This window comes from Asterias rubens, chromosome 14 (genome assembly GCF_902459465.1).
Source record: "Asterias rubens chromosome 14, eAstRub1.3, whole genome shotgun sequence".
NCBI classification, from domain to species: domain Eukaryota; kingdom Metazoa; phylum Echinodermata; class Asteroidea; order Forcipulatida; family Asteriidae; genus Asterias; species Asterias rubens.
In genome coordinates this window covers 13,242,238-13,255,522 of record NC_047075.1, presented here as the reverse complement: position 1 = coordinate 13,255,522, position 13,285 = coordinate 13,242,238, and the positions used below count along the sequence as shown (strand labels likewise).

The 13,285-nt window shown below is 37.4% G+C and overlaps 1 protein-coding gene across 1 annotated transcript; it reads right to left on the bottom strand.

Moving 5' to 3' along the window:
- Nucleotides 1-7,748: 7,748 nt before the first annotated feature.
- Nucleotides 7,749-9,051, bottom strand: LOC117299181 (V(D)J recombination-activating protein 1-like). The gene is made up of 2 exons (XM_033782641.1): nt 8,281-9,051; nt 7,749-8,033 (listed from the first exon to the last, which is right to left on the bottom strand). The coding sequence occupies exons 1-2, from the start codon at nt 9,049-9,051 to the stop codon at nt 7,749-7,751; spliced, it is 1,056 nt and encodes a 351-aa protein (XP_033638532.1).
- Nucleotides 9,052-13,285: the final 4,234 nt, after the last annotated feature.

Here is a 13,285-nt window from a genome sequence, read left to right as displayed (position 1 = left end):
TAAAACTCAAAAAGTGGGACAATGGAAAATTTGTAGGTTTCTGCCATCAAAAATAAAAAATTGATTATGATCAAAAGCAAAACCATGTTGTGATTGAAATATAGAAAAGAATAATAAAACTACGAAAACCTTAAAAGGTCTGGGTACTTATCGCGAAACAAAGCACAATGTCCACAGATGTATAGTATATTTAACATTTTACACAGTTTGAAGATGATGATAGAAAGCTTCTCTTAAAATACTGCTTGCTTAAATTTTACTATGTAAAACATATTTACCAGTTATATGGTATAGTTACCATAGTTATGTATAATTACCGTAGTTGGTTAATATATTTTACAAGCTAAAACAAATGTTGTGACTTGTTTTATTACCATCATTATCTTCAAACTACGTAAGTTTAATTTAAATCTGTTGAGTACCTAAATCTAAGAGTACCCAAATTATTTAAGACCAAAACGGATGGACAGCCTATACATGTACCTTAAAATAGATATTTTTGAAACATCGAAAACCATGTGAAACCTTAATAAAGTCAAAGAAAAGTTGCTAAAATCAAAATGAATTATATTTTGTCTGGACTTAACTTGCTATCATGAGCTTTTATTTGTTCAATGTTGGAATACCATTTCTCACATTTGCAGATCAAGAAGTCCTGCAAGAAATTATTAACAATGTGACAGGCAGTTCAGCAGTATGTAAGAAAGGTAAGTTTAAGACTGCCCGTTTACACAATATTCTGGAAGGTGGTCACAGTCAGTCGGGACTACTACTACTACTATCTTCCTGAATATTTGTACAGTAGCAGTCCAAATTCATCGGTCTGATGTCCTTTAACTTCTCACAGAAAAATCAACAGCAGTCAATTAACCACTAAGCTTCATCTTAACAAGAGTTGACATGTTTATTATTATTATTATTTGTATTATTATTTATTCGACCAATGCAAACCACCGACACAATCACACCTTGCTTTGCAAATATGATTGGAACTGTGTAAAAATGAGCTGACTACTTTTGTGTTATTATACACACAGTTGCACTATAACTACCTGATTTGGAGACTGCGAAAGAAACCAAAAAGCCCTAGAGCTTGACCAGTTGAAGAAGACGGGTAATTAAACAGACAATTAAAATTACTGGGTGTTGCCACTGGATACCTTTACTACAGGGCCTTTTCTTTTTGCCACCATGATGATGTGAGCGGCTGTTAAAAAGTTGTGGCAATGTTTGCCTTTTTTTTCTCTCTTATTTTGTTCACCCTTGCTGAAACTTATCAACAGACTCCAGATTCCAATGGACTACAGATGACGCTTTGGCTCTCATTGAATCATACATGTGTCTCAAAAACAAGTTTGAGAGCAGCTGTATCAGAAAAAAAGAAGCTTGGACAATGGTGGCAGAAAACTTACACACCAAGGGCAAGGGCATCACTATGTCACTGAAACACCATGTGATAAACAATTGCGCAGCCTGAAACACAGGTATAGTTTGTAATATGTTTCATGTTTTGGAGCAGCAAAAAGTACATTTTATCACAAGTATTACTAGAACTGACATGCTTACAAAATCAAACATCTACTATTACAAAGACAATCAAAAACTCAATCCTAGGTTAGCTGAGGGATCTAATTTGCCAACTTCCAATACTGAGGGGAGCTAATATCGACTAATCACCTAAAGTAAACCATGTCATTACAAATATCAAGTCATCCGTAACAACAAAAAGAAAACTGGGATGGGGAGGAGAAAGTGGGATCTCTATGAGATAATGGACGATACGCTGGGGAATGATCCTGCAGTTGAGCCTGTAACCTTAATAACAGCAAGGGCTATAACACAGCACTCAACATCTCCGCCAATCAACAGTGATAACTTCCTGCCAGACATAGAGCCAGTACTGGTGGACAGTGGTACTGAGCCGGAAGGGGGGATGCCGATCAAACGAGCCAAGAAAGAAGAAAACATTGCACCCAAGCCACGCCCTAATGCAGTGGGGTTAACTCAGGAGTTGCAGGTGTCCCTGACAACACAAATGGATGCTGTTCTAGAACAGCAATGACAGGCCAACCGCATACAGCAATAACGCAATGAGTTACTTGCAGAATTTAAAGCCGTCCTGAAAAAGCACCTTAATCATGAGCATAAAAGATTTCCCCTTTTTCTTGAATGATCCTCACTATTTCAAATGTTTCAATTTAATGTTATTAGTTATCACACAAGCGCGAGTGGAATACTTAAAAATATAGCGCTTTTGCGTCCCATATCCAACTAGTTCTACCTCGTTGGATATGGGATGCAGAAGTACTAGATTTTCTGTATTTCCACGAGCACGCATGTGATAACGTATTTAAACGAAATACACACCGCTGCACGCCACACTAACACCCCTTTCAATTAAGTTGCACTGTGTGTGTGTGTGAAGGACCCAATTGCATAGGGCTGCTTAACGGTAAGAGGCGTTAACCTAATTCACAAGCGGTTGCTGGCTTAAGCACGTAAACAAACTGCCCACGCAACATTTGAGATGTTTGCTTCTGCAAAAAGGAAGAAGGTGATGAGCAATAGGTGGGCAAAGTAAATGGTTTAAAGGGCCCCTCGAAAGGTTTACCCTATAGCTTGAAAGTAAACAAGAAGATAATACATTGTACGAACATTTCTGAAGCATTTTAGACACTCGTTTGCTTCGCTCTACCGACCATTCAAACACATGTACAATACACACTGCTGCCCCGGCACACTAACAACTTGTGATGATGTTGCACTATGGATGCTGTGTGAATAGGGTGCTTGAGCACAATAGAACCTTTATGGACCCTTTTTGATTGCTTACCACTTTAAGCAAAAAGCAAGGCTTTGAAAATAAAAAATGTGCTAGGTCCGCCCAATATAAGCACAACATCGATTGTACAGGCAGCTCTATGAAATTTGGCTCTATGCTTAAACATAGTGCTTAAGCAGAAATGGGGCTATTATGACCCTTTTTTCTTGCTTGCTTGCCGCTATAAGCAAATAACATTGCTTAATCAAGGCTATTAAATGAAAATTTTGCTAGGTGCGCCTGTTAAGCACAAAATCGACCGTTAAAGGAAGACCTTGGCTTGGATCGGACGAGCTTGTCTATAAAAAGGTTATATTCATCTCAAAATGCATATGGTTGGAAAGATGTTTTAAAAGTAGAATACACTGATCCAGACAAATTTGCCTCGGAATTTCGTGGTTTTCCTTTTACTGTAACACGGTCGGCCAATTATGGGAGTCAAAAAGACCAAATTGAACGACCCAAGGCAACGTGTTCCTTCAAGCAGCTCTATGAAATTGGGCCCTGGGGTAGATTTCACAAAGGGTTAGGACCAGTCCTAACTTAGGACTAGTCCTAGGAGATATACAAAACGTGTGGCTAGTAACTCGAGATAAGACTAGTCTCAACTCTTTGTGAAATCCACCACAGACCATATGAGAAGGTAAGTGCTTTGACTGAATTCATCAAGCTACACAAGCATCAGCTTGTATGATCTAATAGCGATGCCAAGGGCACAGTTTATATGATAAAAGTTCAGAAGATCCACTACTGGATGAGCGCTATCCTTGCAGAAAGGCTGTTCTGAGAGGCCTTGGAATAAAATCAGCACATGGCACATGTTCCAGAAAAAAAACCTTCAAGAATCGGCGCAACTACCTTGTGTAAATGAGAACTTAAAGAGTAACCCACAATTTAGAGATATTTCAGGCCCTGTAAGTGTGACATTCAGTAAGGTAGGGTTGCAGTTACAACCATTTCAACAACTATTCAGGAAGCTTCAGCGGGTGGAAAGAAACCATGAGAGAATGTTTGAGGATTTCCACCTTAAATCTATTATGCGAACTAAGAGTACCATTAATCGGCAACATTTCTACTTGCAGGCAGGGGTACACCGAGTCTGCCCACACCTGCAGCACAGAACCGAACAGATGCTGAGCTCGCCAAAAGTAACTTAAAAAGCCAGCTAAAGTTAGTTCATGATTAATTTGTATAAGTTCAAGAACAAAATTGAGAATGGTTTACCCGACTTAATAAATAAAGTGACTTGTCAACATAAGGGCCTACACATTTTTTAATTAAAAATATTAATATTAATAAACCTTTCATCATGATGAAATTCATCAAATTTTAGGAGCCTTGAAAACCAAAAGATAAGTTGTTGGTAAAATTGATCTAGCCAAAAAAATTATGATAGAGCAAGGACAAGATATTACCATCCATGGAGCTATAAAAATGCTTACTAAGTATTATACATCAATGCTTACGCTAAATCATTCAGAAGGCTTGGTAATGGTAGTGCTAGTAGTACTACTACTACTCTTGCGCTTGCGTGGTCTTGACTGGGGACGTAGACTTGATATAGATGGGTTGATACATAGATGGTGTTCCTTCATGATGCACAGTAGCTTGTATAAATCTGGATGTTGTGATGATGTGTTTTTGGCGCCATTGAATCTTCTGCTGAGTGTATTGAAGACTGCATGCATTGATTCTCCCCCTTGTTCCCCTAACAGTCCGAGTCCATGATGTGTGCTGTGAATGAAAGTGCTGACGTGACACTCCAGCATGTGCATTTTTGGTGGGATGGTCTTGGTTGGAAATGCAGTGCGGAAGTAAGTCATGAACTGCTGGATGTTTTCCTCTATAAAAAGAAAAAAAAGAATACAAACTTAATTCAAAGTGTTTTAAACTGTCATTCCAGAATTTTTTTTAAAGACTAATAATACCTCAAATGTTCCTTAATCTGCTTTTTAAGGGGACACAGTTAAAGTAAACAAGAGAAATAACTAACTTACCAAGTTTGGTGATGTCATTGTCGTCAAAGTGTTCCACCTTGTTGTACAGGTTGTGGCAGGTTGCGAACAGTGAAAAAACCGTGGAAAATTTATGAACGATGATACTTGCTTTTGGGAGTTTCTCTGGACTGAGTTTTGCCACCTCTAGCACCACTGCCTGGGTGATTTTTTCGATGTTTGTTTCCTGAATAGTGACAAATCAAATAGACAAATTATGTAAATCTAATTTGTAACACATTTGTTTGACATATTATAATTACCTTTAGACACTTGTGAACGTGGTTTCCAACAAAAGTGTTTGAGTAATACGCTTGGCGTCGAACTTTAATTTCTTGAAGGGTCTGCTCCAGTCGTTTCAACAAGGGGTTGTGATGGTCATGCAGCTTGTCCACTTTGGTGTTCGCAAGCACGTCCTGTATTTACAAAATGGAGTCGGAGCAGTTTCAGGTAAGATGCATTTGCAAATCTCAATACTCATCATGATTACATTTCTTTTTCAATAACTACAAATATGTTACTGTCACATGGTTCTCAAAAAGAGCATCCAAAAGGAAAACCAGTGGATGACAGATTTTAAATTAGATTAAAGTCACCTGGAAATAGAATTTTTTTTCTTTCAAACATACGAACAATATAACAATTTTTTTAGTAATTGTTTGTCACTATTTATATGTTTAAAAAATATATAAAGTTGTTTGGGGGGCTGACTCCGCCTACCCCTTTTGTGACGTCAATCGAGGCAGACTTTGCCTGCAATGCGTATAGTAAACACACGTGCAAAGTACATGTACGTCCAAGTCGTGAGTTGGTACATTTCAAAAAGTGTTTTTTTGCATTCAGCAGCAAAACACCTGGTCGGCCTTGCCGGAAAAAAAAAAAAAATTTTTTTTTTAAACGTACAAACTCAAGATTTGGTCCGTACATGTACTTTGCAATTGTGTTTAATCTACGCATTACAGGCAAAGTCTGCCTCGATTGACGTCACAAACAGCGCCCTCTCGGGTCGGGGTCTACTCTTAAATTTGTAAATAACATAAGAACTGGTTTTTTAAAACTTTAGCTAACTGTTTATTCACATTCCACTCATCAAAACACATATATTAATGACAAAAGCTTTATTTTGAAAAAATACCACTTCCAGGTGACTTTAAATTCTTACCTGCCGAGTCAGTTCGTTGGTGAGATTGTCTATTTGGGCTTTTGCATCAGCTATAACTTCTGAGGCGTCAATGTTATCATTGAGGAGAGTGATCACGGCTTGCTGCTCATGAAGGTCATTTATTTCCTCCCGGATTTCACTTGCTCTGTCCTTAGCAGCAAGGACCTCAGACAGTTTTGCAATGTGCAATGGAAAGGATCCCTCTCCAAACTTGGCAGCATCTCCATTTGACCTTGCAAAATCTTCTGCTATTTCTTCTCCTAGAGCTCTGCAGTCGTTCTCAAACAAGGTATATAGTTTAAACCAAATGCTTAAACTGATATGGAGTGATGGTGGGCATACCTGGAAAATAATGCACAACATTAAGAGACGAGACTTGAAACAATTATTACCTAATGCATGGATGAATTAAAATTCATGGTGGAGTTTTCTCTAGAAGTTTTAAAATTAATTACAATAAATAAAAACATACCTTATCCACAGGAATTGAAAAGAAGGGTTTATCCACGGCATTATTGAAGAGTTTGGCTTGTTTGATGCATCCTCCTGCAGCAAGGAAGCGCTCGTGGTCACTGTGGAGGGTTCCAAGGGTTCTGACTGTACACGCTGGGCGAACAGACTTGTCAACTGCCATTTCAGCACTTGTAACATGGCACCAGATGCAGGGATGACGACCTGTGAATTTAAGTACAAGATGTTTATTTGTAGCAGTGGTGAGTATTCTTTTTTCTGATATATAATTAAGTTAAGAAATCTTTAATACTTGAAAATGTTTGCTCAAGTCAAAGGGAAGTTAAATAACTTACCAATCGCACCAGAAATTCCCATCATTCTAGACAAGAATTCGTAATCTCCGAAAAGGTAGACTATCAGTTTCTTCCCCCTGTGCAATAATTCAATAAATAAATACATACTTGGTTTAAAACAAATGTATGTTTTTTAGAAACTTAATGTATGATTATTACCTCCATGTCATCCTTGATATTGAGTCTACTTCCATCTTATACCTATCAAGGGCCATGTGGAGGTTAACTGCTGTGTCCGTAGCTTCGAAAGCACACAAGACAATGGTGTTTCTCTTCGAATTTGGGCATTTTGTGTTGGCAATTTCAAGCATGAACTTGAACGATCCCCCGCCCTTATCTCCGCCAAGTTTGAGCCATATATCATCTGTTGGCTGACCTGGATGCCAGTGCAACTCTCCTGATCTGTTGAAAGGACGACATAAAATGAGAAAGGTATGGTGGACCTGTAGGGCTAATACTTAGTGTAATACAGTATATAAAAAGAACACTTTGATGGTTCGGTTTTATTGTCGCGAACAAGACAAGTCAACTTTTTTTAAACAAGTTATTTAGTTTCCTTTTGTTTCACCTTCAATAATGTAATTTCTCTTCCATTTATTAATGTCAGTTTTGTTTCTTTTAAATAAAGTCTTGTACCTTTCATATTCATCCAGCAGGTCAAGTATGTACGGTTGGAGATCAGCTATGTACACGCATGCTGCCGGTTTGGTGACAAGACCAGTCTGCTCAGTAGACAGGAAAGGCAGTCTGTCAGCCTGCAGCAGTTCTTGACCAACAGATGCTTTGCAAAGTTTCCTGCTCTCTTGTTCACTCGCCATGACCAAGTTGTACTGACGAAACCACCTTTACAGGTAGAAACCAGAATGTGTAATTATTCTTTCATTAATAAACAGGTTAGAGAACAAATGTTAGGACAGAGAAAATTAAATGATTTATTACACAGAGCTTAGTACCATTACAAAATCTTACAATTTAAGCTGTCTGAGTCCAGCCCAAGATAACCCCAAGTCTGCTTTGAGTGCCATCTCATTTAATGCGGGTATTCGTGTTTTCATCTGCAGCTTTTCAAGAAGTTGTTGAAGAGATTTCCTGGAGGCTGTACTGATGAGATGCCCCAGCTGAACATCAGATGGTCCTGCGCTGATTTCGGACATCTGCTCCTTCAAGTATTTTGTACGCCGCTGAATGGTTCTCTTGTTGACTTCTGTGCTGGGCTTGTTGGCAGTGGGGACATGCTGAACACACATGGCCTAATAGTGCACAAAATGAAAAGGTAAGATATGCATTTTTATTTGTAAAACAAAACAGTTCTTAAGGGGCACATCAGAAATTATACATAATTATTTTAACTATATACAGATCAAAAGATCTTTGCTTGGCACAAAATACTCACTGTTCCTTTGGTTGACAATCGCACCATTTTTCCTCCATCCGTGCATTTTTTTAGAAGGTGAGATGTCAGCTGCTGCCCTAATTTCCCAAGAGGTGACACATTACTGCCCAGAATCTGAAGATTTGTTCATCAACTGGGATAGAGGAATCAGGATTGGTACAGTCATGTTCATCTGTGGAGTGCAACCAGCTAACCCTCCTACACTGTGTACATTTAACCCTCAGATTTTGGAGTACATCAATGAAGTATTGTTTAGGGAGTTTGATGTCTTTCAGGCTGAAGTTCCGTTGGCATATGTGGCAAACTATACAGGATGATGATGTCGAAATAAACAAGTTGTGCAGACATGATAAACAGAAGACGTGATCACAAGGGGTTTCAACAGGTCTAGAGAGTAATCTCTTACAAAGCTTGCAGACAAACAAAGGGTCGTCGGTGATGAAGTTGATGTTAGGATAGTTCGTAGCCGTTTCTGCCAACCTTTCAAGCTTTGCAAGGACTGCTTCTTTGTTTTTCTCTTCTGTCTTCTCAAGCTCCTCCATTCTAGTGTGCTTGCTTGTTGGTCGACCAGCCTTTGTGTTAGCTTCTGCTCTCTTGCAAATTATGCATTCTCCACTTTCTGGGTGAATGGGCCAGTAGTTGGGTACTTCTCTCGGGGTTGGCAAAAATAAATTGGAATAACAAAGATGGCAGAAAAATGGTGGATGGCGTTGAACTTCATCACTGGTGACATCAATGTTAAACTTGACTTTTATCTTAGCTGCATATGTTGAACTTTTCTTAAGAGGCTTCTTCAGATTTTTCTTCTTAAATTCTTGCACTTTGTTGCCACACACTCTACACAAGGTACTTAAATTGTTGAGGTGATCGTCCATTTCTGAGGCTGGGTGACCAGGAAATTGAGATGAAGTTTATATCTGAAAGTATTTAAAGAAAGTATACATTTTTATAATAATTTATAAAAGCAAACTTGAACTTAAACTAAACTACTATAAGTCATCACACAAGCTCAAGTGGAAAACGGAAAAATATAGCGCTTCTGCATCCCATATCTTTTGATGGAGATGCGCTAGATTTTTCCTTTTCACAAGCACGAGTATTATAACAAATTTATCTTCCAGTCTCGCGTACAACGCTCAAAGTTTAAAATTTCAAAACAGTATTTTGCGACGGACAGCATGCACCAGCAAAAAGTTTAGAAAGTAATTTTGTGCATATACGGAGCATGCCGCATTGACACTAACAATACGCAAAGTGCAATATGAAAAATGGTAGTAGGTTATTCCTTTTTATACATTTGATTGGTGGACTAGCGTGTACTGGAAGATAAACGTATTTAAAGATTGTTTATAAAGTAAACCTGTATTTAGCTAGTTGTTTTTTCCCTTTTTCATTAATTTAATTTTTAAACTTCTCTAAATTGAGTCCTGCTTTATTTATAGTTTGTAGGCCTCAGTGTTACTTATTGGATCTTTAAGATGTTACTTTAAACTTTTCAAGTTAGATTCAGCAAACAATTTGTGTGAAGATTTATGCCTTAAATTAAGTTAACATTTTAAAAATGTTTTATGAAAATGTAAATAGGCCTAGGTTTTGGAATTAAATATTTAGAACTTGTTATTAAAATAAAAAAAATAAATGGGGCCTAACAGTAATATTATCTTGAGAATAAGTAAGTGAACTTGATTTAAGAACCCCGCTATAAATAAATAAAACATTAAATGCATTCCCACAGAAAGGAGAGAAACCTTTATAAGTTTAATCAATGCTAACATGCATAACCACCAGAAACGTAATTTGTGAGTTAATCTTAGCTTAACTCGGTTGGAAGATAATTCCTAAGATTGCGAACCATAATTACGGTATTAATATTATAATATTTGTAAACCAAAAAAAATGTTAACCCCGCAGGCCAACCCTCTTTAGTTCAATAAAAATACCCATGTTTCCTTAATGTATGTGCGTGAAAACACGACGTGACACAATGTTACATGACTCACCGCTACGGACGGATTCCCCCAAAATCTTGTTTACCAACGCTAAACTCACAGGGGAATCCCGTCGTTTTAAGATTATCTACATGGTTTGTTCAGATAATAAAGTAACAAATATATAGAGAAAGACTTGTTTCACTTGTCCTACTTTTTTTGTGTCGTGGAAAATTCATGTTCAGGAAGAAAAAACGCCTTGAAATCCTACCTTTTTCAGCATACGCTCTGTACGTCAAGGGCCAGAATTTTCCTCAAATTTCGCGGATTTTCGCGGGTTGCCCAATCGCTGTTGGTATTTCACTCCATGAAAGTGTTGCAGACGATATTATGCCTCAATCCCATTGGTTAAACATTCTCTTTCTGATGAATATTCATCGTGTAAAAGCATTTTTATCAATGAAAGGAACGAAAAACGAAGTGCAGGTCACGGTAAATGAATGTGCATTTTTGCATGACCTTTCTAAATTCTCGCGCATGCGCTCAAACCACATGTCGCCCGCACTGCGTTTTGCACAGCGGTGAACCAGGATGCACTTGCACCCGAACCTGGGTTCAATTTGACCCAAAAATACAAAACAAACCTGGATGCACTTGCACCCAAACCTGGGTTCCATTTGACCCAAAAATTAGCTGCATATGTCAGCCACAAACCCAATATAATTTGTGTAGGCCTACACCAGATCAACTTTACTGTGTTTTGTAGAAATTATTAATTTGTTTAGTTACACAGAGTACAGGATAGAGTTGCGCTTCCACCGATGAAACCTCAGTCGGAATCATGGCCTCATGAAACTTTCGAAAGCCATGGCAACAATACCAAAACCAATTAACAAATCCATTGTGTTTATAATAATTATTACATGTTGTTAAATAAACGCCAAAATCGGGGTAAATGGCTGTCTGAACCCTTCCAATTATGCCAATGCAGCAACTTGAAAAAAAAAAAAAAAAAACAGCCAATAAGAACATTGCCAAATAACAGGTGGAGTAAGTGGGATGGCGGTGGGAAAATTATTCATATCTTACCACATTGAAAGACTGTGACGAAGTGACAGATAAAAAAATAAGCCCGCCAAAACAAAAAATCCTGATGGGGGGAATCACCATGATTGGTTAAAACAAAAGTAAATGTAATACACTGATTTGCTACATTGTTAAATTGCAACACAGCATGACCCAGAAACCCAGCAAGTGATTTTTGCAAACTATGCCATGGATGCACAGGGAAAAACAACTAAAAATTGCTTGTAAGAAAAACGCTGTGGGTATGCCCGGAACAGACTGTGTACAATGAAGGTTACGCTGAGTATAAGGCCTTTTATCCTTAGGGTGATAAAAGGAATTATACTCAGACTCCAATAAAAACAAACAAGACACAAATTTTTTTAATTACTGCCACAGTCTGAAACCAACTGATTTTATTTGTGCCGGATACCGAATTGGGCAAACCGGACACAAGAAAAACAAGCGGGGTACACCTGACCCCTAACCAGGATGCACTTGCACCCGAACCTGGGTTCAATTTGTATGGGCGGCCAAAAGGGCCAAGAGCTAAATAAAATAAAAACTAACTATATTTTTTAAAACTAACATAAAAAACGAAAATTAAAGAACAATTACAGTTAATTAAAGATAAACAATAATACCAATAATACCAATAATAAACAAACGAAATTTATGTGTTGATCGTAAATACAGAGCACCAAAAGTTTAAAATGAATAAAATAAAAATAAAATAAAAAACAGCATTATATTGTTAATTAAGATTAAAGGGAAAAGATGAGCGATTAGTCAAAACTTGAAATAAAATGAAAAACTATTAATCCACTAGAAAAAAATATTACACTAAATATAAAAAAAAGTTATAATAAAAACATGTTTGTCCCTTTAAAAATAAACACACGAAATGTTTTTAAATTAACAGTAAAAGAAAAAAATAACCCATTAGAAAAAAATGACACTAAATTACAAAAAATCATTAATCATAAAAGAAATGTTTGTCCCTTAAAAATAATTACACGAAATGTTTTTAAATTAACAAGAAAAAAACCTATCCAAAAAAATAATCAATAAGAAAAAAAATTCACTAAATAAAAACAAAAGTTAATTATAAAAATGTTTTTAAATAAAAAATACAAAATTAATTATCCTTAAAAAAACTACTCTTTATATATTTTTTTAATTCTTACCTAAAAACCACCAACGTAAAAAAAACGAAACAAACATTGAGGGCGTCAAACTAAAGACAAATTGTGTAAAGGACAAATTTTTTGTAAAGGACAAATTTTGTAAAGGACAAATTTCAGAATCAACGAACAAAAATTTTTATGAACTGACCATTAATAAACATAGAGGGCGCACATTGTGGCAAGTCGCGAATTTCTTTTCCCAATGACTTTGTCCAAGATTTTCCCATTGGCTGCAAGACAGCATCATTCATCGTACTCGCCGGGCCAGTGTTCCCCTATTATTAAAGCTTTTATCATGTTATTAGAATAGCTCTATGGGTTGAAACATGTGATTTCATGGAGCCATAATTAAAATAAAATAAAAACTTTTATTTTACATGGGTAGGTGTACATATTCATGTACAGTCCATGTATGGTGGTGCAATAAAAACCAAAGATCGTACGATCATTGATAAAAACCTGTGCTTTCAAGGCTGATCATGTGTGTGAGAAAAGCTCTTGTAAATTCGGGAATTCCCCAGGAATGTTTTTTTTTTAAAGTACACACAGCCCAGCCTGCACTGGAGCCCCCAATTTCATGGCTCTGTTTACTGTGCGTATCGACGCTTGTGGAAGCAGGGAATGGACCCCATAGATATAGAATAGAATAACTAGATCGGCCGCGCGTACATACGCGGGTTCTGGCATGGGGGCCGCCATTGCCTATCTCCCGTGTACATTTTCTGTGCGTTGCCGTCAGCACGTGACTTTGTGCCGTCAGCACGTGACATTTAGCGCGTCAAGGCCTATCTCCCGTGTTAATTTTTGCGCGTCGCCTTTCGAACGTGAAATTTTTACCGCGTCCATAGCGAACAAAAACTTTTTCTACACAGGCAATGGCGCGTATGTACGCGCGGCCGATCTAGTTATTTTAATTCTATATCTATGAT

Bases quoted from the DNA above. Each gene is read 5' to 3' on its own strand.
- LOC117299181 (XM_033782641.1), bottom strand. From the start codon at position 9,051: ATGGACGATCACCTCAACAATTTAAGTACCTTGTGTAGAGTGTGTGGC. The intron at 8,034-8,280 runs GTAATGTGTCAC...GTGCACTATTAG, and splicing joins AAATCTTCAGATTCTGGGCA to GCCATGTGTGTTCAGCATGT.